The sequence below is a fragment of the Lissotriton helveticus genome, chromosome 5_1 (assembly GCF_964261635.1).
Source record: "Lissotriton helveticus chromosome 5_1, aLisHel1.1, whole genome shotgun sequence".
NCBI classification, from domain to species: Eukaryota; Metazoa; Chordata; class Amphibia; order Caudata; family Salamandridae; genus Lissotriton; species Lissotriton helveticus.
In genome coordinates this window covers 1,994,963,356-1,994,986,841 of record NC_136065.1, presented here as the reverse complement: position 1 = coordinate 1,994,986,841, position 23,486 = coordinate 1,994,963,356, and the positions used below count along the sequence as shown (strand labels likewise).

The following is a 23,486-nucleotide window of genomic DNA, read 5'->3' as shown; positions in this document are numbered from 1 at the left end:
ATTCAACACCATCCACCAGCCTCCATGACGCCGGCATCCAAGGAAGCGGTACAAAAGGGGGTACAAAAGGGGGTGGTGATGGACAGAGCATCGGAACCACCCCCTTTTGTAAGGCATCCAAGGAAGACCCTAGACTGGATACACTCATTCCACACGTCAGAACACAGAGGATAAGACTCCCGCCCTCCCACTCAGAACCAACAGAGATCAGATGTGGAGTACCCCAAGGATCCTCCCTCGGCCTCACCCTCTTCAACATCTACATGTCCCCCCACACAACCATCGCCGGAAACCACTGGCTCAACATGGTCTCCTGCGCTGATGACACCCAGCTCATCCTCTCCCTCACCAAGGAGCCCAACATCACCAAGCGCAACTTCTAAGAAGGGATGAAAGCCGTTGCAACCTGGAGGAAGAACAGCTGCCTGAAACTCAACTCAGAGAAAACAGAAGTCCTCATTCTCGGCTCCCCCCCTCGCATGGGTCGGCATCTGGTGGCCCCCGCCCTCAGAAACCCACACACCCCAACAGACCATGCACGTAACCTTGACATCATACTGGACTCATCGCTCAGTATGAATCAACAGATCAACGCAGTCTCCTCCACATGCTTCAACACCATCCGCATATTACGTAAAACATTCAAGTGGATACCCTCTGACTCCAGGAAAATGGTCACTCACGCCCTCATCACCAGCAGACTGGACTACGGCAAAGCCCTCTACGCCAAAATCAACAAAGAATTCCTCCGCAAACTCCAGACCATCCAGAACGCGGCAGCCAGACTAATCCTCGATATCACACGGCACAACCATATCACCCAACACCTCCGCAACCGCCACTGGCTCCCCGTTGAAAGAAGAATAACTTTTAAGCTGCTCACGCACGCCTATAAGGCCCTCCACCACACATGACCTCAGTACCTCAACAGCCGACTCTCCTTCCAGAGCTCAGCTGACCTCTCCTTAGCTGCCGTCCCACGCTTCTACAGGACCAGAGCGGGTGGAAGGTCCTTCTCCTATCTCGCAGCCAAGACCTGGATTGATATCTCCTTCACCTCCGGCGAAGTCTGACACTGAACCATTTCAGGAAACACCTCAAGACCTGGGTCTTTGAATGACCCCAACGGAGCTGTTCACAACCCCCCCCCCAGTGCCTTGAGACACTAACGGGCGAGTAGTGCACTCTACAAAAACCCTGATTGATTGATTGATTAATTGAGAACTGCACTTGACTTTCATTTGGGACTCAAACCAACACTATTGTCCTAGTTTTGTCCACAATTGTCCGATTAATCAGTTTAATTCTTACCTCCATACCTCAATGGATCGAGTCTACAGAAAAAGATGTCACAGACCCTACTAGAACTGTAACACCCTTAGTTTTTGTCAATGCATTAGAGGGAAACAGCTGCAGGTAGTATCGTGACTGACATCTTTCAAAGCTATTGAGTAAGAGGTGCATCTTTTGTAATAGCACTATGTCTGCCTTTTTCATATGGGGCAGCAGCTTCCTCTTAACTGGGGAATTGAGACGCTGTACATTTAAAACCAAAACATTCACGGATGGTCCCTTGTCCTGCAACGCAGATGTAAAAGGAAAGCCACAGACATATCAACATCCATCCGCAGGGTAGTTCTGAGGCTCCACAATAGACCCTCCACCTTCTCTTCAGTGATGTCGTCAACTGTAAGAGACAAACTTAAAAACAATAACAGAACTAAGCAATAAAACTCTATCTAATGGAGAGCCTTCTCAATGTGTTTCTTCTGTCAGACTACACAGAGCCTTGGTGTGTGTCAGGGACAGCCACTGCATACTGAAGACATCTTCTAAACCTCATCAGTAGGACCAGTTTCTCTGAAGACAGGAAGCGGAGCCTGCCATGAGCGACCAAAACAATGTGAAATCAGCACACAAACTACATTTAGAAGACCCTTTCAACAATACATTATTTTGAAAGGATATCTGTAGCATTCAACAACTACTCCAAGTAACCTGCCACCCTATGGTACTGTGTTACAGAGGCATCATTTTTTCAGGGTTCTCAGGGATCCTTTGGAACAGAAGATGGGAAAAAGACCCAATGTTTGAGTCCAGAGGCACCTTTGAAGGACAACCCCCATAGGTCATGAGCGTTTATCTTTAACAGCTCACATTTCAAGGGTCCCTTGATTGAGGATTATCATCCAAGCAGAATTGTCTCGATCAGAGGATCTTGTTGCTTCTCGTAGTCTAGCATTCTTTGCTTATTGTTGCCTCCATGTTGGTCGCGGTTGATCATAGCTAGTCTTCCCTTAAGTGCTGTACTCCTTCTAGCTGGAACAGGGAAATAGCTTATTGTCTTGTAGAGATCATGACTGGTTTATTTTCTTTTAAACATCTGTTCATTGAATTTCGGTCAGCATTCCATGTAATACACCATATCGCATCTGCATTATACTTGTGTACAATGTATTCCTCCAATAGTCCAATAGTATAGTTAACAGTGATTTTAAACATTAGAAACAGTAAATAAAATAAAGGAAATCCGGTAACTGCTTTGCTGCCTGGAGCCTGCCTTGACCCCTCAGAGGCCTGTCATGCTGCTGAGCCCTGCATTTACACCTGCACGCAGGACTACTGGAAGTGTCTCTAATGGCTAGTTTGCTGGCTTCCTGTTCAGAACCACAGACAAATAACAGGCTCCCACCATCTTGAACCTGCACCAGGACCAAGCCTGCTAGATTCCTGAATCCCCCCAAGAGGTGACCCACCAGTCCTGGACCCTTAGTTGTGGTGCTTAAGTTGCCCAAATGGCCGATTTCCAAAACTGAGGACAGACACAATTTGGCCAAAAAGAACTCTGAGAACTGGGAGGAGACCGGGACCAACTTGCTCGCCTATCAGCCTGAGGTGCATCACGAGTTGAATGGAATTTGTGGCTTCTCCCGGTATGTTCTTCTCCACAGCAGCAAATCAGTTTCAGCGGTCCTTTGCCAAAGGGATATTCAACCTCATGGAATTGTCTTCGGCTACAGCCCTCTAATTCGTCATACTGGAGTTTTTTTACTTCCATTTCAGCGACTGAGTCCAAATATAGGAATCTTCACTACAGTTTTGACCTAAAGCCATCTGACGATAAACCTCCATCCTCGCACACCTCTTGCAGCCTTGCCCTGCCTAAATTTACCTTGTTGAACAGTCTTGTAGAGAGCAGCAGGCATTTTTCTACAGGGATTTTTCTAAGTCCGAAGGTAAGCGCTAACCAGGTTCAATCCACTTCTTGTACCCGAACCGCACTCCATGGTAGTCGGCCTTAACCTTCGACTTTGACCTGGTCTTGCGCGACTATATGTCTGCAGTAGGCGCTATGATCTTTCAGGCTCTAGTTTTCACAAAAAACTTTTTAAATTCAGAACTCGGTTCTACTGATTGGATTCTTGTCGTTTTGTTGTCAAATAATTTATTAAAATGTACTCTATTTTTTTAATTGATTCAAGGTTTTTCTTGCTTTGTGTTTTCACTTTATTACTGTTTGTGTACTGAACAAATATTTTACACATTGCTTCCAAGTTAAAGCTGACTGCTTTTATGTGCCAAGCTACCCAGGGATAAGCACAGGTTAATTTAGTGACTGTTTGTGGTTCACCCTGCAACCCAATTTCTCACAAACGGGACCATTCATGGTCAAAACATTTAACAAACCCAGTCAGATCAGAATCTGTACACAGGGCCTTCCTTCTGTTCAATATAGCATCTCCTGCATCCTCCAGCCAAATCTTGGAGCTTCTGGTCTTTATTTTGCAGTCTATTCCAGCCCCACCCAAGGCTATGGTATTGTGATCTCTGCTCTAACAGCTTTTGATGATAATAACTGCTTACCTGGCCTTGCTCCAGGGCCAAGGGGCCTAAACCAGGCACACATTGGGTCCTCTGTAGTGGGCAGTGCACAGCTAGAAGTTCACGCCTGCATCAGAAGCAGTCTCCATTCTATCGTCAGCCATCTTGCCCCGCTTGACTTGGGGTCAGAGGAAGCCACTTTGTGGATCTTTTTCGCAGCCTTTCAATAGTCAAAAGTGCCTTTCAGGGGCACCCGCTGATGCAGAATGACTTCTAACGCCTCAGCTCTAAATTCAAGGGTTTCCAGTTTCCATCTGGTCCAGCACAGGCCTCAGAGTACCTTTCAGTACTCAGAGTTCGGAGAAGACTCTTCTGCCTGGGTCCTCGTCATAGGCACAACTGCTTCTTTTTTTTTTATAAACAACTTTATTGATTTTTTCGCAAGAAAACAAGTCTCTGTAATAGTTTTGAAAAACACCCCCACCACATCACATACAATCAGGATGAGAGACAATGCAGGAGATAACACAGTACACAATGAGAAACCAAGGATCCTACAAACTGCATAATCACAACAATTCAGTGCCTCCTCCCAAGCCCCCAGGCCATTTGCCCCAAATGTTAGCATACATGGCCAGGCATCCACGAGCCTCATAAACAATCTTTTCTTGTTGAGTACATGAATCCACTCCAGATCTCCATTTCAACAACTTTGGTGCTTTAGTTGCCTTCCAGTGGGAAGCAATGTCCCTTTTAGCAATGAACAAGGCAGTGCCCAGGAAAGCCTTGTCTGCTCGTGAGCAACCCACCCCATAATCCACTCCCAGTAAAGCCAAAACGGGAGAATGCTCTACGGACAGGTCTAAAACATCAGATCAGCTATTACTTTCTCCCAGTACCACGCTATAATGGGACAAGACCATACCATGTGAAAGAAATCTGCTGAGGAATGAGAACAGTGGTCACAGTCGGAATTGGTTCTTAACCCCACTCAGGACAACCATTTGGGGGTGAAAAAAGTGCAGTGCAGAAAGTATGTTTGCATCAGTCAGAGCCAGGAAGAGACTGTCAGGACCTTGGGGGCCATCAAAGCTTCTCGACAATCTTCGTCATCCACAGGGTCCCAGCCAGGTCTCCAAGTGGGTTCTCAGACCATGGAGTGTGTTGGGAGTATTGATAATCAAAGGTGCAGGAAATCTAGGAGACACCCACCTTACCCAGGGCTCCTATCATCAATTTGGTCTCAATGGGGCTAAATGCAGGACATTTGTGCCCGGAGGTCATGGCCCTCTAAAGCATGACGCAGTTGTAAACATTTATAGACTTTTATCTGAGATAACGCATAGGTCTGTTGCAACTCCTGAAAGGAGTTGCAACAGACCTATGCATTATCCCATGTGGGATACTGTCCAAATGTCACCCGGTAGGGTAATACCAATGGTGTCTTAGCGCACAAACCACTCCAGGGCCTCCACATCCCCCAACGACTTGCCATGCCACAAGGCAGTCTGTTGAGTAATTGTTTTCTGCATTCTGTATGCCGCAGGGCCACCCTCCACCCAGTGAAGTCTAGCCGAGTCACCTCAGGGAGCGTATGGGAGACAGCACAACCATCAATCAATCAATCATTTGTAAAGTGCACTACATACCGGCGAGGGTCTCAAGGCGCTGGGGAGGGGGGCGCTACTGATTGAACAGCCAGGTCTTGAGTATCCTCCTGAAGGTCAGTAGGTCTTGGGTCTGTCGTAGGCTCAGTGGGAGGGTGTTCCATGTCTTGCCGGCGAGGTGGGAGAAGGATCTCCCACCGGTGGTTGTTCTTCGGATGTGTGGGACGGTGGCGAGGGACAGGTCAGCAGAGCATAGCTGGCGGTTGGGGATTGAAAAGGAGAGCTGTCTGTTGAGGTACGCTGGGCTGGTCTTGTGGAGTGCCTTGTGTGCGTGGGTGAGGAGCTTGAAGGATATCCTCTTGTTGACGGGGAGTCGGTGCAGGTTTCTCAGGTGGGGGCTGATGTGGCCGTGGTGTGGTATGTCGAGGATCAGTCGTGCCGAGGCGTTTTGGATGCGTTGTAATCGTTTGATGAGCTTGGTGGGGGCTCCCGCGTAGAGGGCGTAGAGCCTGGGTGACTGTCTTTCTTGTATCTGTCGGTCTTATCTGTAGATCTTGCGGAGGGTGTTGAAGCAGGAAAAGGAGACGGCGTTGACTTGCTTGGTCATTGAGAGCGTTGAGCCTAGGATGATTCCCAGGTTGCGTGAGTGGATGTCGGGGCTGCCCCCAGTGCCGTCGGCCACCAGGAGTCATCTCAGGCTGAAGGGTTGGAGCCGAGGATGAGGACCTCCGTCTTGTCCGAGTTTAGCTTCAGACGGCTGGTCTTCATCCAGTCGGCAACGGCCTTCATTCCTTCGTGGAGGTTGGCTTTGGCGGTGATGGGGTCCTTGGTGAGGAAGAGGATCAGCTGAGTGTCGTCGGCATAGGAGATTATGTTGAGGTCATGCGGTCGGGCTACGTGTGAGAGCGGGGCCATGTAAATGTTGAACAGCGTTGGGCTGAGGGAGAATCCCTGGGGTACGCCACAGATTTGGAACGGAATGGGGGGAGGCGGACGCTCTGGGTTCTGCCGGAGAGGAAGGAAGTGGTCCAATCCAGAGCCTTGTCTCGGATCCGTAAATTCGGGGGAAGCCCAATGTTATGAGCTCATATCTAAAAGCAGGATCTGACCATCCTCCATTAGGCCAATCATTGACAATCAGGAGGCAAGACGCCAGATAGTATAAGAATAGGTTGGTCATGCCCAGCTCTCGGTCATAGGGAGCACGTTGACATTTTGGGAAGGTGAGACGCGGTCTAGAATTTTGTCATAAGGATGAAATCGCCTGTGAATCCATCTCTCTAAAACAGTGCCAAAAAATACAGTGGGGGAAGTACCATCATCTTGTAAATTCCTATTCTCCCCATAACATTCAACGGTAAGGGTTGCCATTTCTTGAGTTCCGCTGTAATTTTGGGAGTGAGGGAGGTGATGTTGAGGGACCAAGTCAAAGTTGGGTCTAGCGCCACATGGATATCCACAAACAAAAACTTAGCCTACGAATTGGAATGTCCGTCTGTCAGGCTATACAATCTCTAGAGAGTGTAAGTGGCACAAAAAGCGATTTAGCTGGGTTAAGTGTCAAACCCGATGACTTCGAGAAAAGTTTTAGAATTCGGAGGCCGCTATCTATTGGGTCTGAAAGGTATAGCAGCACATCATCCGAAAAATGTGCAATTCGAACTTCGTGTCCCATATCCCATTCCCAACCAGTGAGCTGCACCTCACACTGTATAAAGTGGGCCAAGGGTTCAAAAGCAGAGGGGACATCCCTGCCTAGTTCCCCAACCAATCGGAAACTCATCTGACATCACCCAATAGATCTGCACTCGGGCCGTTGGGTTGGACTAGAGGATTTGCACCAACCTACCCAAATGGGGCCCAAATCCCGCCTCGTCCAGGACTTTTGCCAGATAGGTCCAGTCTACTGTATCAAAGGCTTTTTCTAAGTCAATTAACAGTAAAGCTAACAGAGCTGGTAACTTATGTGGATGGGCCAGTGCATCATGCAGCTGTGTCAGACAGTGTCTCGTGCTTCTAGTGGCCATGAAGCAACATTGGTCAAGGTGGATTAATGACTGACCGCAGACGAATGGCCAATACCATCACCAGTACCTACACCTCTCTGTTAATAAGAGAGATAGGCCCATAATCTGAGCAAGAGAGGGATGGCGGGTGTGTCTTTGGTATGACTACAATTGTGGCCTGGTCGAGCTCTCTGGGAATGGAGCTCCTTTTTAAATTTCTTCTCTCTTTGTATTTGGAGTAAAACTCCATCAGGTATCCATCAGGGCCAGGTGTTTTCCCAGAGGCTGTCTCCGGGATTGCATCGCCAATCTCAAGAGTGAGTTGCTTGTCTAATGCACGACGATCAGTAATAGAGAGGCTGGGTAATGGTATTTATTCGAGGATGGGTGAGATTCGTTCAGCCTGGGGATGGCAGAGTCTACTTCCAACCAACATATAATTTCATATATAGTTCGCATTGGGTTCAGAGAGGTGTGGAATCATACATTGCTCCATTTAGATCTTGTTTACAAGATTGACTTTCTGACACTAAGAAATGTTTGGTGCTCTTATTCTCATATGGAATTATACTTTTTCTTACCTTCATAAACTCCACATCCTGCTGCTGACACTTTGAGTCAATCTCTGCAATCAGGCTCCTGAGGACAGATTGCTGTTCTTCATATTTGGTCACGTTCTCCTTGATGTTCTGCAGGCTCTTCTTCTCTTCCTTCTCAAGGCTGCTGAGGTGACAAGATTTTTCATTCTCCAAAAGCTTCTGGAGCTTCTCAAACTCCTTATGGATTTGCTCTCTCTGGCTCTTGAACTGTGACTGCAAGATAAAAATAAACCCCATACTCAAATTGCTGGCACTTCAGAAATATTATCAATGGACTCTGGGGAAGACCCATTATGATGCTGGATTTCATATTAGTCACCAGGATATATGTCATACCAGAGAAAGGGGTGCTCAGCAGCAGAAATCAGATCAGGTATTTTATTTTCCATAACATGGACATTCCCACACTATTATTATTAAGTCTTGGTGGAGGAAGGGTGGTATTTTGTTGACTGAGAAGAGAAGGGAATGACTTTGTTTTGAGCTTTAATAGAAATCCTTATGCATAAATTGAGATTTTTTCACAGCACTGACTACTTGTGTTGAGCTTCACTTTGGCAACATATTCAACATAGAGCTTGAGGGGTTCAATAAGGATCAGGTCAAGCCCCCCACTCACTTAATACTACACAATATGTGTGACCTGACCCTTGTGTATGGAGCAGATTACTTATGACCTCATGTATGTATGTATTCACTTACAGGCACATGCATCAATATTGCTTTTTGCGATTCCTTAATTGCGAAAAATAAGGAATCGCAATTAAGGAATCGCAAAATGCAATGCATCAAGAAATCGCTAATAAAATTGCGAGTCGCAATTAAGGAATACCTCCCCATTCATTCCTATGGGCCTAGAGGCACATAGGAATGAATGGGAAGACATTCTCAATTTGCGATTAGCAATTAGCGAATCGCAAATTGAGAATGCGATTTCAAGGGTGCAGGGGTGTCCAAAGGACACCCTGTTGCACCCCTGAAATCAATCTGTGCACATATGTTGTGCACACACATGCCCTATGGGCATGTGTGTGCACAACATGAAAACTTTAAAAAATGCACAAAAGTGAATTTTGTAAAGTTTTCGCAAATTACCATGAGGTTTAAACTCATGGTAATTTGCTCCCCCTAATTGCGAAATCGCAATTTTTTTAAAGTTTCATGCATTGCATTTAAGGAATCGCAAAATGCGATTCCTTAAATGCAATCGCAATTTGAGAATTCGAAAATATTTGCAAATTCTCAAATTGTGATGGCCTTCACCCTTCATGCATTCCAAAAGCAGATTTTGCGATCGCAAACGGCCGATTTTTGCAATTTGCACCGTTTGCGATCGCAAAATACTTTGATACATGTGCCTGTAAGTCTTAATGTGCTACACGGGCAATTTGTCAAAGTCCAAAGTTTGCCAACATTGGTCTCCGCTCTTTTATGCCTTATGTCCCCTAACTGTACTCATCTTAATGTGTAGTGTGACATAGATCATTCTACACTATTGTGAAAAAATTCAACACATGTGAAATACAGGAAAAGAAGACTAGAAAAAGTGTACAAAGGTATGGAGTGCCTCACGGAAGTAACCCCATGGGAGTCCACTGATAGGTTCCCACCAGTGGACTCTGGTTCTCATCATTAGCACTTCCATACCAAACCGAAAAGTGTCAAGACAAAAAAAAAAAATTATATATATATAAAGTGTGGAGGTGTGGTGAGCAAATACTATCCCTAGTCAGTGAGTTGTTATTGACTGATAAAATAAGCAATAGGATGTGTCTCCCTGTTGCCTAATTCCTGATCCCAAACAACGTGAGACCTACTGCTATTAGGACCACCTTATTATGTTAAAAATGAGCTAAACCGGTGGCTTTGCGAGCGGTAATGGCGGTCGCAGCTTCCTAGAGCTCCCGCTGGCCCGCGTTTTATCCGGCTGATTATCCTGGCCCGAGCCTACACACCGCAGCCCGAGCGAGGCGACTGTTGCTGGGGGTGCCTGGAGTTCTCCGGTGTGGTTCGCGGAGCTCCCGATTCGTTGGACGCAGCTGGACGGCGGTGAGAAGAGTGCGGCCTAGCGCACGGCGACGAAGCAGGGACCTCGATTTTGGCGCCTCCCGGCCGGGAGGTACCCACATGGCTCGGCTGACCTGCCGAATGTCCGGGGCCTAGACTGCCCTCGGGGACGAGGGACGGCCAGCACTTTCCTCTGAGAGTCCGGCTGGAGGCGTGGAGGTCCGGGAGGCCGTGGGCCCGCCCGGCTGGACACTGTGGCCTTGTGGATCAAGCGCAGCCGGGGCCTTGAGTTTCACGATCCCCGCCCGGGGCACGCTGCGGGCCGCAGCCACATCTGGACCTTGGCGGTGCCTCAGCACTGCTTCTAGCGGGAGCCCTCCCTGCTGCTCCTCTCTAAAAGGCGGACCGGAGTGTGGCTGGACGGTGGCCTGTGGGCCAGCCTGGATCTGGCATTTCCCCGTGACGGACGGCGAACAGCGGGTGCCCATACCTGGGTCCCTGGACATTTGCAGGAGCGGCAGCCAGGCCTGCAACACGAGGAGGTAAGACGCAGTCCGGCCAGTGGAGTGCGGGACGTGCAGGCCGCCGACGTCGGGGGAGTGGATCCCGAGACCTGCCTTGACCTGCCCGAGTGGCGGCACTGAGTCAGTGATACGGGGGCCCGAGCCCAGTGGTGGGGGGAGAACCGCTGTGTGCATCCCCATTGGGCTGAATAGACGGAATAGAGGACCCTGTGCTGCCGTGACGGCATTGACTATCAGTGGCCCGCCAGTAGTCTACCACCATGACATGGGGAGGAGGTGGCGGCCTCACCAAGCAGCAGACCATAGATAAATTTACGGGACCCAATGGGGCCCCCGGACCCTCGGGAGGTGGACAACAACAACAACAACAACCAGGAGGGGGGCCGGACAACGACGCACTGATGGCAGCCATCACCCAATCCAGGGATATGCTGGATGCCAAAATAGGTGCGGTAGGAGCTGTTACCTTGCTCCGCCAGGATTTGCGGAATGCAGTAGCGCGGATTACAGAAGCGGAATCCAGAATATCGGTGGTGGAAGACGACGTGGGCTCCCTGAAAAAGAGAATGGCGGTGATGGAATCTGTGCAAAAGAACCTGGCACTCAGGGCGGAAGACGCAGAAGGTCGTGCACGTCGTAACAACCTCCGTTTCATCGGTTTTCCGGAACGATGTGAGAAGGGGAACATGGAACAAACAGTTTCTTGCTCAGTGGCTGATGAGCTGGCTGCCCCCGGGGCTCTGTCCAACTGCTTCGTCGTTGAACGCGCACATCGTGCTTTAACCCAGAGGCCGCCGGAGGGTGAACGGCCCAGGGCAGTAATAGCAAGACTGTTGAATTATCACGACCGAGATGTCATTTTGAAGGAGGCTAGAACCAGAGATGCTATCCTGTTTGAGAACAGAAAGATCATGATTTTTCCGGACTATACTAAACTCGTACAGCAACAGCGTCAATCCTTCATGAACGCAAAGGCGAAGCTGCGAGGTTTGAATCTCCAGTACTCTCTGCTGTACCCGGCCCGTCTGAGGTTGATTTTCCAGTCCAAAACGCTGTTTTTTGATTCTCCGGAGGAACTGTTTAAGTGGACCGACGAAACAGTGGCACTCAGGCCGCATGCCCAGCCGGGACTGAACCCGGGCTCTTCAAGGGGGTCGTCGTTGGAACGTGGAGACCGACCGACAAAGAGCAGGAGAAACCGGAGGTCCAAATCGCGGAAGCGGTCGGTCTCCGTCTCCGGCACACAAGATAGCGGCAGAACTGAGGACTCGGACCAATCTGGGAAGGACCACTGAAGGTCTCAGGTACTCTGTGCTCCCTGTTGAGTGGTGTAGTTCCCATGGGCTGGTGACAGCGCGGTTTAGGCCCGGTGAACTGGATGCATACATGATGTCTCAGCGTCAATTCGAGACTGTGTTATTGAACTTGAGGGGTGGTGAAGTGTGGCTCGGGGACGACTGATTGAGGGCTGCCACTCTCCTACTAAGGTAGGGGTTGTTAGGGGAGGGGGGTAGTGTCAACTGAGTTTCGGGGAGTTGGGATCCATTGGCATGGTTGGTCTTAGGTCCGCCGTTTTGGGCTTGGGGCTGCCCATGCCGCGACAGGTACTTCATAGTTTTGTGAGGTATAGGGGGGGGGGGGAGGTGGGGAGTGGGTGGCCGGGAAGGGGACAGTTGAGGGAGAGGGGGTTTGGGAGATAGGGGTGAGAGCAGATGATGCCTTTCTTGGGGTGTTTGGGTCTTGGGATGGATGGGGGGGACTGCACGTGTTTTTTACAACAATGCTGATTTTGGTACGCGGTGGGTGGTGTTGGCGCAGAAGACCTACTTGGTGGATCCCATGTGACTATGGCTAGTGCTTTACATGGACTCCCGGAGGAGTCCCTGCGAGTGATTACATGGAATGTTAGGGGGATGCTAGACAAAGTTAAACGTGGGGCAGTCTTGCGCTGGGGAAAAAGAGAAGTCGCTGATGTACTCTTGCTCCAAGAAACTCACATGATGGGATCAAAGGTGCTCAGTCTGCAGCGGTTTGGTTATCACCAGGTCTTTCATGCCGGATTTTCCAGGGGATCCAGAGGGGTGGCCATTTTAATTCACCGTAGGGTAGCCTATGTGCATGAGAAGCAGTGGGTGGACCCACAGGGTCGCTATCTCTTTGTCAAGGGCATGGTGGGTGCTTAGCCCGTGGTCTTTGGGAGCGTATGTGCCCCCCCCCTTTACAGTGGGCCCTGGCAGAGAGGCTGTTCACAGTGTGGGAGGACATCCCGGAGTCCCTGGCGGTGGTTGGGGGCGACTGGAATGAGGTGATGGACGTATGTATGGACCGACAGAGGCGTCAGGAGATGCTTGGGCCACCCCCCCCCCCCTACTAGACTACATGCTATGAGTGAAGGGATGGGATGGATGGATACGTGGCGACATATGCACCCTACAGCGCGTGAGTACACATTTGTATCTGCTGTACATGGTTCCTTCTCGCGATTGGATTATTTGTTTGTGCCCAGAGTATGCATGTGCAGGGTGCGAGCGGCAGAGATCTTACCGAGAGGGCTGTCTGATCATTCCCCAGTGTCGGTTAGGGTGGAACTCCTTAGAAACGCCAACCCTTCAGGTGGAGGATGTCCTCGTGGCATCTCCAGCAGCCCGGCTATGTCAAACATCTTCGAGAAGTTATAGATCACTATTGGCGAGAAAACCTAGTGGAGGATGTCGACGCAGTTGTGGTGTGGGAGGCCCTGAAGCCCACTGTGCGAGGGGTGGATATTGCATGTTGCACCGCGGCCCGTCGTGGGCGTCGAGAGGCAATCACGGCAGCGGCCGCGCTGGTGGAAACTTTAGAGCAGCTGAGCCGAGGGGGGGAGACGAAGTTGGAGTACGGCTCCTTCTCCAGGCGCAGCAATCCTATGCGTCGGTCTTGATGGACGAGGCCAAACAGGCGTGGCTGGCCACACGGAGTAGAATTTACCAGTGGGGGGATAAATCATGCACACTGCTCCATAGGCTTTGTCAACGCAGCCTACAACCCATCACATTGCCAGGCCTTACGGCGGACGACGGGGTGGTTATTACTGACCCGAATGAATTAGCGGGGAGTTTTGCTAGCTACTTCACGACCCAATATGCCCCGAGTGACTGCTTATCGGTAGATTAGGTAGCTAAATTCATTGATGATTTGCCTCCTAAAGCAGTATCAGATGAGACCAGGAGGGCCTTAGATGCTCCCCTTACGGCGGAAGAACTGGGGGAGGCCCTGGGTCAGCTCAATGTAGGTAAGGCCCCCGGGCCGAGCGGCTACCCATGTGAATTTTATAAGAAGTTCCACGTACAACTAGGATCCCACTATCGACGCGCGCTTGAGACGGCGCGCACGTGGGGCAAGCTGCCCCCGGATTGGCGCCATGCCGAAGTAGTGGTTTTTCCGAAACCAGGTAGGCCCCCAGATAAACATGACTCCTATCGCCCCATTTCATTACTTAACGTGGAGGCCAAAATACTGGCCAAGGCCCTGGCAAATCGGTTGCTCCCTCATATAACGGACCTAGTTCACCGGGACAGGCGGGCTTCATGCCTCGCAGGGCAACACGTTATAACATTCGGCGCGCGTGGGCCGCGGTGGACGCCATTGGGGCCACAGGTGAGCAGGCGGCTTTGCTACTAGCTGATATTAATAAAGCCTTTGACTCGGTGAGCTGGACATACCTCTTTGCACTCCTGCCCCGCCTCAATCTCGGCCCGATTTTTCTGTCATATGTCAAGCTGCTCTATACTGATATCACGATTCAGAAAAGGGGGTGGTGATGAACAGAGTGTCTGAATTAAGCAGACCACTCTTACCCAGTCCAAAGATCAGGGCTTGATCCATCACCGTTATTTATCTCACTGCCCCATCCCAGCTCAGAACCTCGCTATATGCAAATTAGTCTGTCCCTGGCCCAGTGCATCATGGGAACAGGGCAGACAAAAAAAAAAAAAAAGAAACTGGGATAGTGCAATGAGCTAAAAAACGGTGTTGGATCTAGCCCTGATCTCTTGACTGGGTGAGAGTATTCTGCTTAATTCAGAGACTCTGTCCATCACCACCCCTTGTTGTAAATAACTATACTGATATCACAGCGGCAGTACGAGTCGCAGGGGCGGTGTCAGAGACCTTTCGCATTGGACGAGGAACCCGGCAGGGGTGTCCTTTATCCCCGTACCTGTTCGCCCTCGCCATGGAGCCTCTGGCCGCCTGGGTGCGCATAGATGCACAGATGCGAGGCTTTGTGTGGACAGGGGGCCTTTCTGATAGGATCGCGTTGTACGCAGATGATGTCCTCTTCTTTCTAACTGACCTGCAACGCTCAGGGCCGAGGGTGTTGGAAATAATGCGGGTCTTTGGGGAGGTTTCGGGCCTCTACCTCAACCTACGTAAATCTACCCTGTGGGTCCTAGGGGGAGGTGAGGTGACGGACCCCTGGACATCGGAACTGCAGATAGCAGCCGGCGGTTTGAAATATTTGGGGGTGTTCCTGTCGGAATCGGTGAGCCTTACATGGGAACACACCGTACTGCCTGTTTGGGAGCGGGTCCAGGCGGATGTGAAGGCGTGGTCCCGGATGCCCCTCAATATTTTTGGTCGATCCGCGATTTTTAAGATGGTTGCGCTTCCACGCCTTCTTTATCAACTACAGAATTATCCTCACCCCATCGCACCCCAATGGTTTCGGCGGGTAAACTCTGTCCTGGGACGTTTCCTATGGGCTGGGGGGGCTGCCAGGGTAGCGCTGCGTACATGTTTTTTATCTACGTATTGCGGAGGACTTGCCACATCGGACCTTCTGTCCTACTACCAAGCTTCCCACTTGCTCATCCTAAATGACTGGTGGTACAGTGACAGTAGTGATCCGGCCTATGCTCTAGAGCGTGCATTGATGGGCGATAATACGCTCCACACGCTTCTCTACTCGGCCCGCCTGCAGCGGACATTGCCTAGAGTGACGAACACTGTCTTTGTTGTGTGGCGACAAGCGTTACGCCGTATGGGCTGGTGGGGTAGGGTAACTGCAGAAACACCGCTGTGGCATAACGGACGACTCCCTGAACTTGTGTCACTACCAGGATTCGACGGCTGGGACGCGATTGGGGTCTCGCTGCTGGGACATGTGATGTCTGGAGTCACGCTCAAATCGTTCCAGGAGCTCAGTGCAGAATTCCGCATGCCTCAGACCCAATTTTTTCGATATCTGCAGTTTAGACATGCACTGGCGCCCAGCATTGCCAATCTAGACTCACTTCCCGAATTTAGCCCGATTGAGGCGAAGGTGTTCATGGGCGACCTCGGCGACAAGAAGGTGTCCCGTATATACCAAACGATGGTCACCCACTGCTCCACTACCCTCCTTCCCCTATGGACGGCCTGGGAGGTAGACATTGGCCCTATGGATGAAGATGATTGGCGGGAGGCCCTGGAGTCCCCGCGAGGGACTGCCATAGCAATACGGCTCAGGTTGATCCAATTCAAAATCCTGCATAGGGCGTACTACACCCGTGAGCGGCTGTGGAAGGCAGGGCTGATTGAGTCGCCGGACTGCTTGCGTTGTGGGGCGGACGTGGGTTCACTGCTCCACACTGTCTGGTTGTGCCCGAGAATAGCTGGTTTCTGGAGGGGTGTATGGGACTGTCTGTCTGAAGTACTGGATTGGGAACTTCCGCGCACCCATCGTTTAGGGCTACTTCACATCCTTGAAGGGGTTGGGGGGAATGCATATAAACGCCACTTATTGCTACTGGGGCTCATGCTGGCCAAGAGAGATCTGGCACGTGCTTGGAAAGACGAGAAGGCCCCTCCCCTGTGTGCATGGAGAGCTGGATTGGACTTTTGTATGGGTCTGGAACTACCAATATTTGAAGCACGAGGGTGTCCCCGCAAGCACTTTAAAATATGGAAGAGGTGGGCAGACTATAGGGAATTGACACTTGATCCCCCGGTGGATTCTGAGGAAGATCCCTAGACATACGCCTGCGAATGGGTCTATGAAATGCGTCATATCTACCACACCAAGATCACACACTGATGCTCCTTTTACGCATGTGCACAGGGTTAGGGAGGGGTAACTGGGAGGGATGGGGACATGAGTGGTGGGAAGTTGGGGGTAGGGGTGGGGGGGGACAGTTCCTATTGTTCATGTTTTACTATGATTCTTGATTGGACTCCAGTCCTGTGATGTAACTGTATCAAGATGCCTGGTGGTTTCTCCTGACTGTGGGGTGCCACATTGACTGCTCTGCCTAATTCAATCAATAACATTTGTTGTGAAAAAAAAAAAATTAGCTAAACCATCACTAGCTACTATTCTTTATTCTGTGCCGTGGGTTTGCTCGATTAAAAGACACTCAGTTGCCTTCTAATTATAGCAAGACAGGGATCAGGGATCTTAGGGTGCAGTAGGTTGTCTGGTGGACAGAATCTAATGAGGGGAGATTTTGCAGAAAAGTAAGAGATGCATTGGGTCAGGCTTCTCGTACAAGTAGCTCGTGAGCTAAAGGGAGCTCTACCACTACCTGTTAGAGGCTCTTCTGTGTGCTGTTCAGCCTACTAAATTGGAAGTTTTTTTCTTGGTTGAAATAATTTATGTATAACAAAATTGAGAGTGTATATTTGAGATGAAAATCTGTATATTTTCAGAACATGTAAGCTGATGTCTGGAGAAAAACTGCTGGATTTACAAAATATATTTATAGCTGATTTTTGAGTGATAAAGCACGTGGTGTTTTAGGAGACTTGTTACTAATATTATTACTCTGATTCCAGGGGCTTTGCAGCTATGCCTGTTATGTCTTATCCATGTATAGGCATTTCAAACTGACAAAGCACTTTTTTAAGTTAATGCTGGCAATCCTGCCTGATCTGGTCACTATTACATTACTACTAATATTAGTAGCTCAGAGTGATTTTTATTAAATATAAGTAGCTCATATTATAGAAAAGGTTGAAGACCCCTGCATGGAGCCTTAAACCTACCATCCACTCCAGAAGAAGACAGTGTAAGAGATGTGGACACAGGTCTAGAGATAGCAGACATATATGCGAGCAAATGTGCATCATGTCTAATTTATGGAGGCAGTTTTGGGAGTCTTGCGTGCAATGGAAGAGAGGTTGTAGGTCATATAGACTGAAAAATGCAATTACAATTATCTAGACATCCCTTTAAGAGAGCAATATTAATAAAGAAATCAAGGAATCTTTGACAAGATTAAAAATGTATATGCTAGCTGCCCAGAACTCCCTCTTCCATTGCACCCACTACCTACACTGACTCTCACATCATGGGCAGTGAAAAGATGTCCACTAAAGAGCTCCACACTGGGGGGCCTGCTAGGCACTGCTGCACTTGCCTAGCGTGGAGCAGAACCCTAAGATGAAACATGCTACCAAGGTGGATGAGGGTTCATTTTCCTGAATGTATATGTGGGAGCAAGAACAGAATATAAATAAGTGCTTAACTTGAGCCAGTAGTTTCCAGTGATCAGCACCGGCAGTTAATTCTGAACATCGGCACTAACGACAATCCACCACATGGTAGCGCTATATGTCTAATTTTGATAAGCACACAAAACGAGTGGTTAATATTGCTATTTACATTAAAATTGGATAATGCCTGCCACCCTTGCCATTCTTATAGCTTAGGGTGGCTTTGAATAGTCTGAATTGTCAAACTCGCAGGAGTGTGATGGTTAGTAGTTATGCTGGTAATGTCATTGGTAGAGGCTGCAGGGGCAAAGGATGGCACACGCTGTAGTGGGCTCCTGAGAAGGGCATTGGCACTTTCTTTGTATTACAAAATAAGCACAGGTAGAAATCACTGATAGAATATGTCTACTAACAAACTGAGTAGATTTCAAGGCATGAAATATGTTCTTTTTCATTTACAAGCATACATACATCAATGAGAATGGGCTGATTATAATAATTTAGCATACACTACAGTCCTGTTTAATTAAAAACACCCTTATTTAAATTGTCAGTGTGACGCCTTGAATTGAGTGAGTTGTTTCTAGCTGGCTTGCACAAGGTGCTATTTTATCTGGATCAGCAGCATAAAGGGAACGGGGGTGTGCTGGTTAGATAGCTGGGCACAGGTCAGTCCTCTGAGTTCTGATTGCACCAGACAAACCACGCAGTACACAGTGAGGGTGATAACCTCCAACGAGCAGGGAGACAAGTGGAGGTAGCCAGCAGGCAATATCGAGGTGGTTGTAAGGTTAAAGATAAGTCTCCACCCTTTGAAGAGCCAGCGGCTAAGAACAGAGTTTGAACCACATGTCATAGGTGATGGTTTGAAAGCTCTACTGCACCCTGGCAAGAATGATGCGGTCATGCTGGAAAATGGAAAATTGAGGCAATATTTGAGGTCCTCTCTCGAGACTAATAGTATATCATTTACTCTTGCCTTACCTCCAGTTGTTTTCCTTTAATTTCTTCTTTGCGTTGCAGTTCGAGGATATCCTCCAGCTTTGTCTTCAAATAGTCAAGATAACTTTGAAACTTTTTCTAAAAGAAGAAAGTCTATATTTGAAAAGTCATAAAGATATTGTTTCACAGTAACACAGCACAATAGACAACTATCCTTTAGAGGTCGAGCTACCTAGTCTAAATTGAATTGTAATACAATTGTTTTCCTCTGTTACTGACCACAGAAAACTGTCAAAAGTCCACGAAGGTCCATAAAGGTCGCACTGGCATTTTATTAGGGCAATACATCTCAGGGAAGGCTACACGGGCACTAACCCCAATGGTATGCTATCTGGACAGTAACTCTGAGGGCATGCTACTAGAGACAGGTATATGCGTTGGGGCAGGACTGGCGTGTTCTCAGAGAAGAGGTTATGATGAAGGGTGTGTTACCATGGAGGTATAAAGCACAGGTTTGATGGCGCAGAGAAGAGGATACTGTGCATGGTTTCTAGCAGAGGGATCTTGAGGTTTGCCACCTTAGCTGGCCAGCTTTTACCATGGTGAGCATGTTGTGAAACTCTGCTCGTGGCTAGTTAGCAATCAGTGAATATATGATGAGAATGATGAATGTTAGAGGTTTTGAAAAGAGGGGTACATAAATAATATCCCTGGCCCTTTCCCAATTAAGGTTAGTCAGCAGTAGGGTGGAGACGCATCAGGCTGCAGGATACCTCTTCCAGTTCTTGGTTAAGAATGGGGAACTAGACGAGGGCACCTCAGACTGCAGGGTTGTGCACCACAACTTTTGGGAAAGGGTGGGGAAATAGAACAATGGATAAGGAAGGGCTCAGCCACATGCCTTAAGCAAGGCTCAGGACCTTGAACAGAGATCTAGCCCGTTAGAATCCCTAAACCTCCATCCATGATCCTTGTCAGACCAGGAAGGGGATAAACTGCTTTTGACGACTGTAGAGTGCTTCAGCTACATTTCCAAATGTCCTGTAATCACAGCATACTACAAAACATACAACAAGGAGCTTTGGGTCAGCTCCTTTTAGCTCTTGGGGTGTTTGGGCGAGTGATCTTCAGGTATTAGCTTTCTGCGTTGTCCATTATGATTTGTGAGCCGGAGAAGGCATTTCACGAATGTTTAAAGTTTTCCTATAGATTTCCAGTTGGTGACTAAGTAAAAAGTAACACCTTCCTGAAATTGTATTTGCTAAGATTGCTAATACATCTGTATCCTCATGCAACAAGTATCTTATATGAGTAATCTCTGCATTATCTGTTCCACCACAAGCAGCAACTCGGTGTACACCCCCTGTAACTGGGAGGTATCTAGCACTCTTCTCTGCTGCCCCACCCTGGCCTGCACATGCTTCACTAACTCCCAAGCTCGTTACCCTGAACGTTTTGTGTTGTCCATGGCCTCATGACAGGACCCCCATGTCTGGCCACTTCCCCCCGCTAGCCTGAGAGTGGTTCACACCATGGGCGTAGGAACTGTGGGGGACGCGGGGGACATATCCCCCCCAGATTTTGGAGTTGGGGGGACACAGGGGACAAGGGTGGGGGGACGAGAGGTCAAACACATTTCCCTTCTCCCTCCTGAGACGGAGATTGGCAGGCCATTAGCGCGGGAAAAAAAGTGCGAGAGGTGCTGCATGACCTAATGGCCCTGCACTTGACCTGGCGCCTCTCCAGTTACCTGTCTGTGAGCCGCCAATGATCCGATAGTCACAGCATAAGGTGACGTCAGAGGCCACTCGCCTCCCTGCCTCTGTCCTTCTGAACTGTTTGTGTGGCGCAGCACCCCTGAGGCTCCGGGAATTATTTAGTTCTCACCTCAGCTGCCTGTTGATTTGCTGGCTGACCTGACCTCGTCCTCGGACTCCTCGCCCTGTGTCTGTTGCCGGCTTGAAGACGGAAGGGCTGCAGGCAGCAGCACGCTCCCACGAAGTGTGAGGTACCTCCTGCGTGAGTACCTATCCCATTGAAGTGACTGACGTTCGGTTAACTTGTAAGTAGGGGCAAGGGCTGTTACACTGCATTGCCAGTGGCGCCTGGTGACATTTGAAAGTGGTGGGGGTGTGGGGTGTACAAGTTGTGACTGAGTGCACTATGGCGAGCGAGCACAGCAAGCGAACCTTACTTGCCCTGCTAATGGCTGAAGGGAATAACAAAATGTGCATATGACATTACCATGCAAAAATAACTGCTCATTTTCCACACAGGGTGCTTAATGCTGGATAGAGTCAAAACACAATTATCTTCATGTAATAACCGGAGTGCAATAATTTGGTAGGATGCACAGAAATGCTTTTCAGTACGCATTCATGAGGCCTGCCTTTACATATAGAGTAGGTGAAACAGAGATTTGGCAGGGAAAGCGCACTATTGATTTATGGCACTCTCTTCAAAGTACCACAAGCCTGATCCCTCACCAGCATGCTAGTCCTTTTTTTCACCTCAGAGCCCAGTTGTGTTCTCTTCACACCTCCTTGTGATTTCTCTTTCTGAACGCAGCTACCCCACACTCCTTTCCATCCTCTTGAATTCTGTCTCCAAACTCTGCTTGCCCTTTGATCTACAAAGATCCTTCTCTTGGTCCTCTACGTCTCTCTATTCAGCTCTGCCTCGCTTCTCTCGGTGATGTGGATCCCTCGGGCCCTTCTGTAGCTCAAAAGTACCTATCCGTTTGCACACATCTGTGCCCAACCTATGGGTCAAAAGCTGTGACCTTGAATTTCACAGAGGGTCAATGATTGTAAATATCCTTACAATCATTTTGCTAACGGCAGAAAAGGGGCAAGTGCTCTGTTTGCATCAGATCCCCCCATTCCAAATAGGCCTCACGAAAACCTTTGCCATCTGCCAAATTTTAGGGCAGCCATGACAGCCCTTTCGAAACATATAAATGCACACACAGATACATGCATATACACGCAGAAACGAACGTCAATAGGATGTGTTTGCATATGTATTCATTCTAGGACCGATTGCATTTTTATTAATCAGTGGTCCGACAAGTGTAAATTATTAGTTAATACAAAATTGTGATAATCGTAAAATGTCCCGTAATCATCCCTGGCCAATAATTTATTCCACACATTACAAGCACCTCTCCAACACACGTTTAGCAAGGGATGGGGGTGGGTGGGACGAGGGGTAGCAGGGAAGGGTGGGGATTGGGGAATTACCAGCTATCACTAGTAATAATGACAACCATAATAAAGGACGGTAATTCCAGACATTGCAGTACCTTCCGCGTGCCACCTCTCATTGGGGCACTGAGGCTGGTGCAGGCTTTGTGGTCACGTGCCTGGGTTGGTGAAATATTGTTGGCGGCACGGGCCGCTTCAACACTCTCTTCCGGTTCAGCAGCACCGTGATTTTCACAATAATCACTCCGAGCCTGTTTAAGTATTCCTGCTTTCAAAATATTCAGTGCAGACAATACCTTCAGAGTTCAGGATATCTTTAGCCTTGTTAAATCAGACCTTGGGATGCAGTTTAGAAAAATATGCAGTCACGGCCGGCATTACGGGCGCAGGTGGGTGGGGGGAGAGGTGGAAATGGGGTCTTCGCGGGCGTATGGGAGGCTCCAGTGAGCTGTCCAGCAATGACATTACACAACATAACACAATGATGCAATGCAACCAGTGCGCTGCTGAAAGGAGGAGCTGTGTCGGCTTAGATGTACTCATCATGTCACAATCTCAATTCTGTTTAACTGGGTGCGCACTCATGTATTATGGGCTTAAAATAAACGACAAAAGACTTACTGCTGTAATCTAAGATATGTATGTGCTGATGTACATATTACTGCTGACTCAGCATTTCATCTTTCTGAGGTCGCTATACTGAACACCAGGCGCTGGATGTTGTGCAATAAAATTCGATTCATAGTTTCTGGTGCCATTTACATATAATTTGGTCTATTGATTTAAGAGATGAATAGACTCTATCCACACACTGACATGCACAAGCATAACCTCTACCCCCTCCCTCCAATCCCATAGGTTACAACATTACAGTTGCATCGAGGCCATGTGGAGGGGTGTAAATATCGTGGAACAGCGTTTACAACACAACTTTTATAACGCAGTACCTTTACCACGCAACTTTTACAGCGAAAGTTGTTACAACGACTTGCGCTGGGGTGCGCTCTAGGATAGGGAATAGTTCATTTACTATCCAAAACCTTCCCTACTATCCACGGGGACTGGAGTTGGAATAGTAAATTAAACTATTCACTATCCAGCACCCCCCAACGCAAGTCGTTGTAACGACTTGCGTTGTAAAAGTTGCGTGGTAAAAGCATGCGTTGTAAAAGCATGCGTGGTAATGACATACATCTGTAAATATCACCGGAACCCCAAGGCCGCTTCATTGGAGAATAACACAAGTTATCCAATAGGCGGCTTTCTATTATTTGTTTGAAGCAAGTTGCACTCAAAAAATGTTTCCCCAGAAGAAAAGCGT

At 48.7% G+C, this 23,486-nt stretch overlaps 1 protein-coding gene across 1 annotated transcript in view; it reads right to left on the bottom strand.

Annotated features, from left to right (window-relative positions):
* LOC144756146 (E3 ubiquitin-protein ligase TRIM39-like) overlaps positions 1-23,486 on the bottom strand; it is a 225,563-nt gene that overhangs the window by 182,231 nt on the left and 19,846 nt on the right. The window contains exons 2-3 of the mRNA XM_078645721.1: positions 19,002-19,097; positions 8,017-8,247 (exon numbers count right to left, since the gene is read on the bottom strand). Of these exons, the coding sequence (XP_078501847.1) occupies positions 8,017-8,247; positions 19,002-19,097 (327 nt within the window). The remainder of the gene's footprint in view (positions 1-8,016; positions 8,248-19,001; positions 19,098-23,486) is intronic.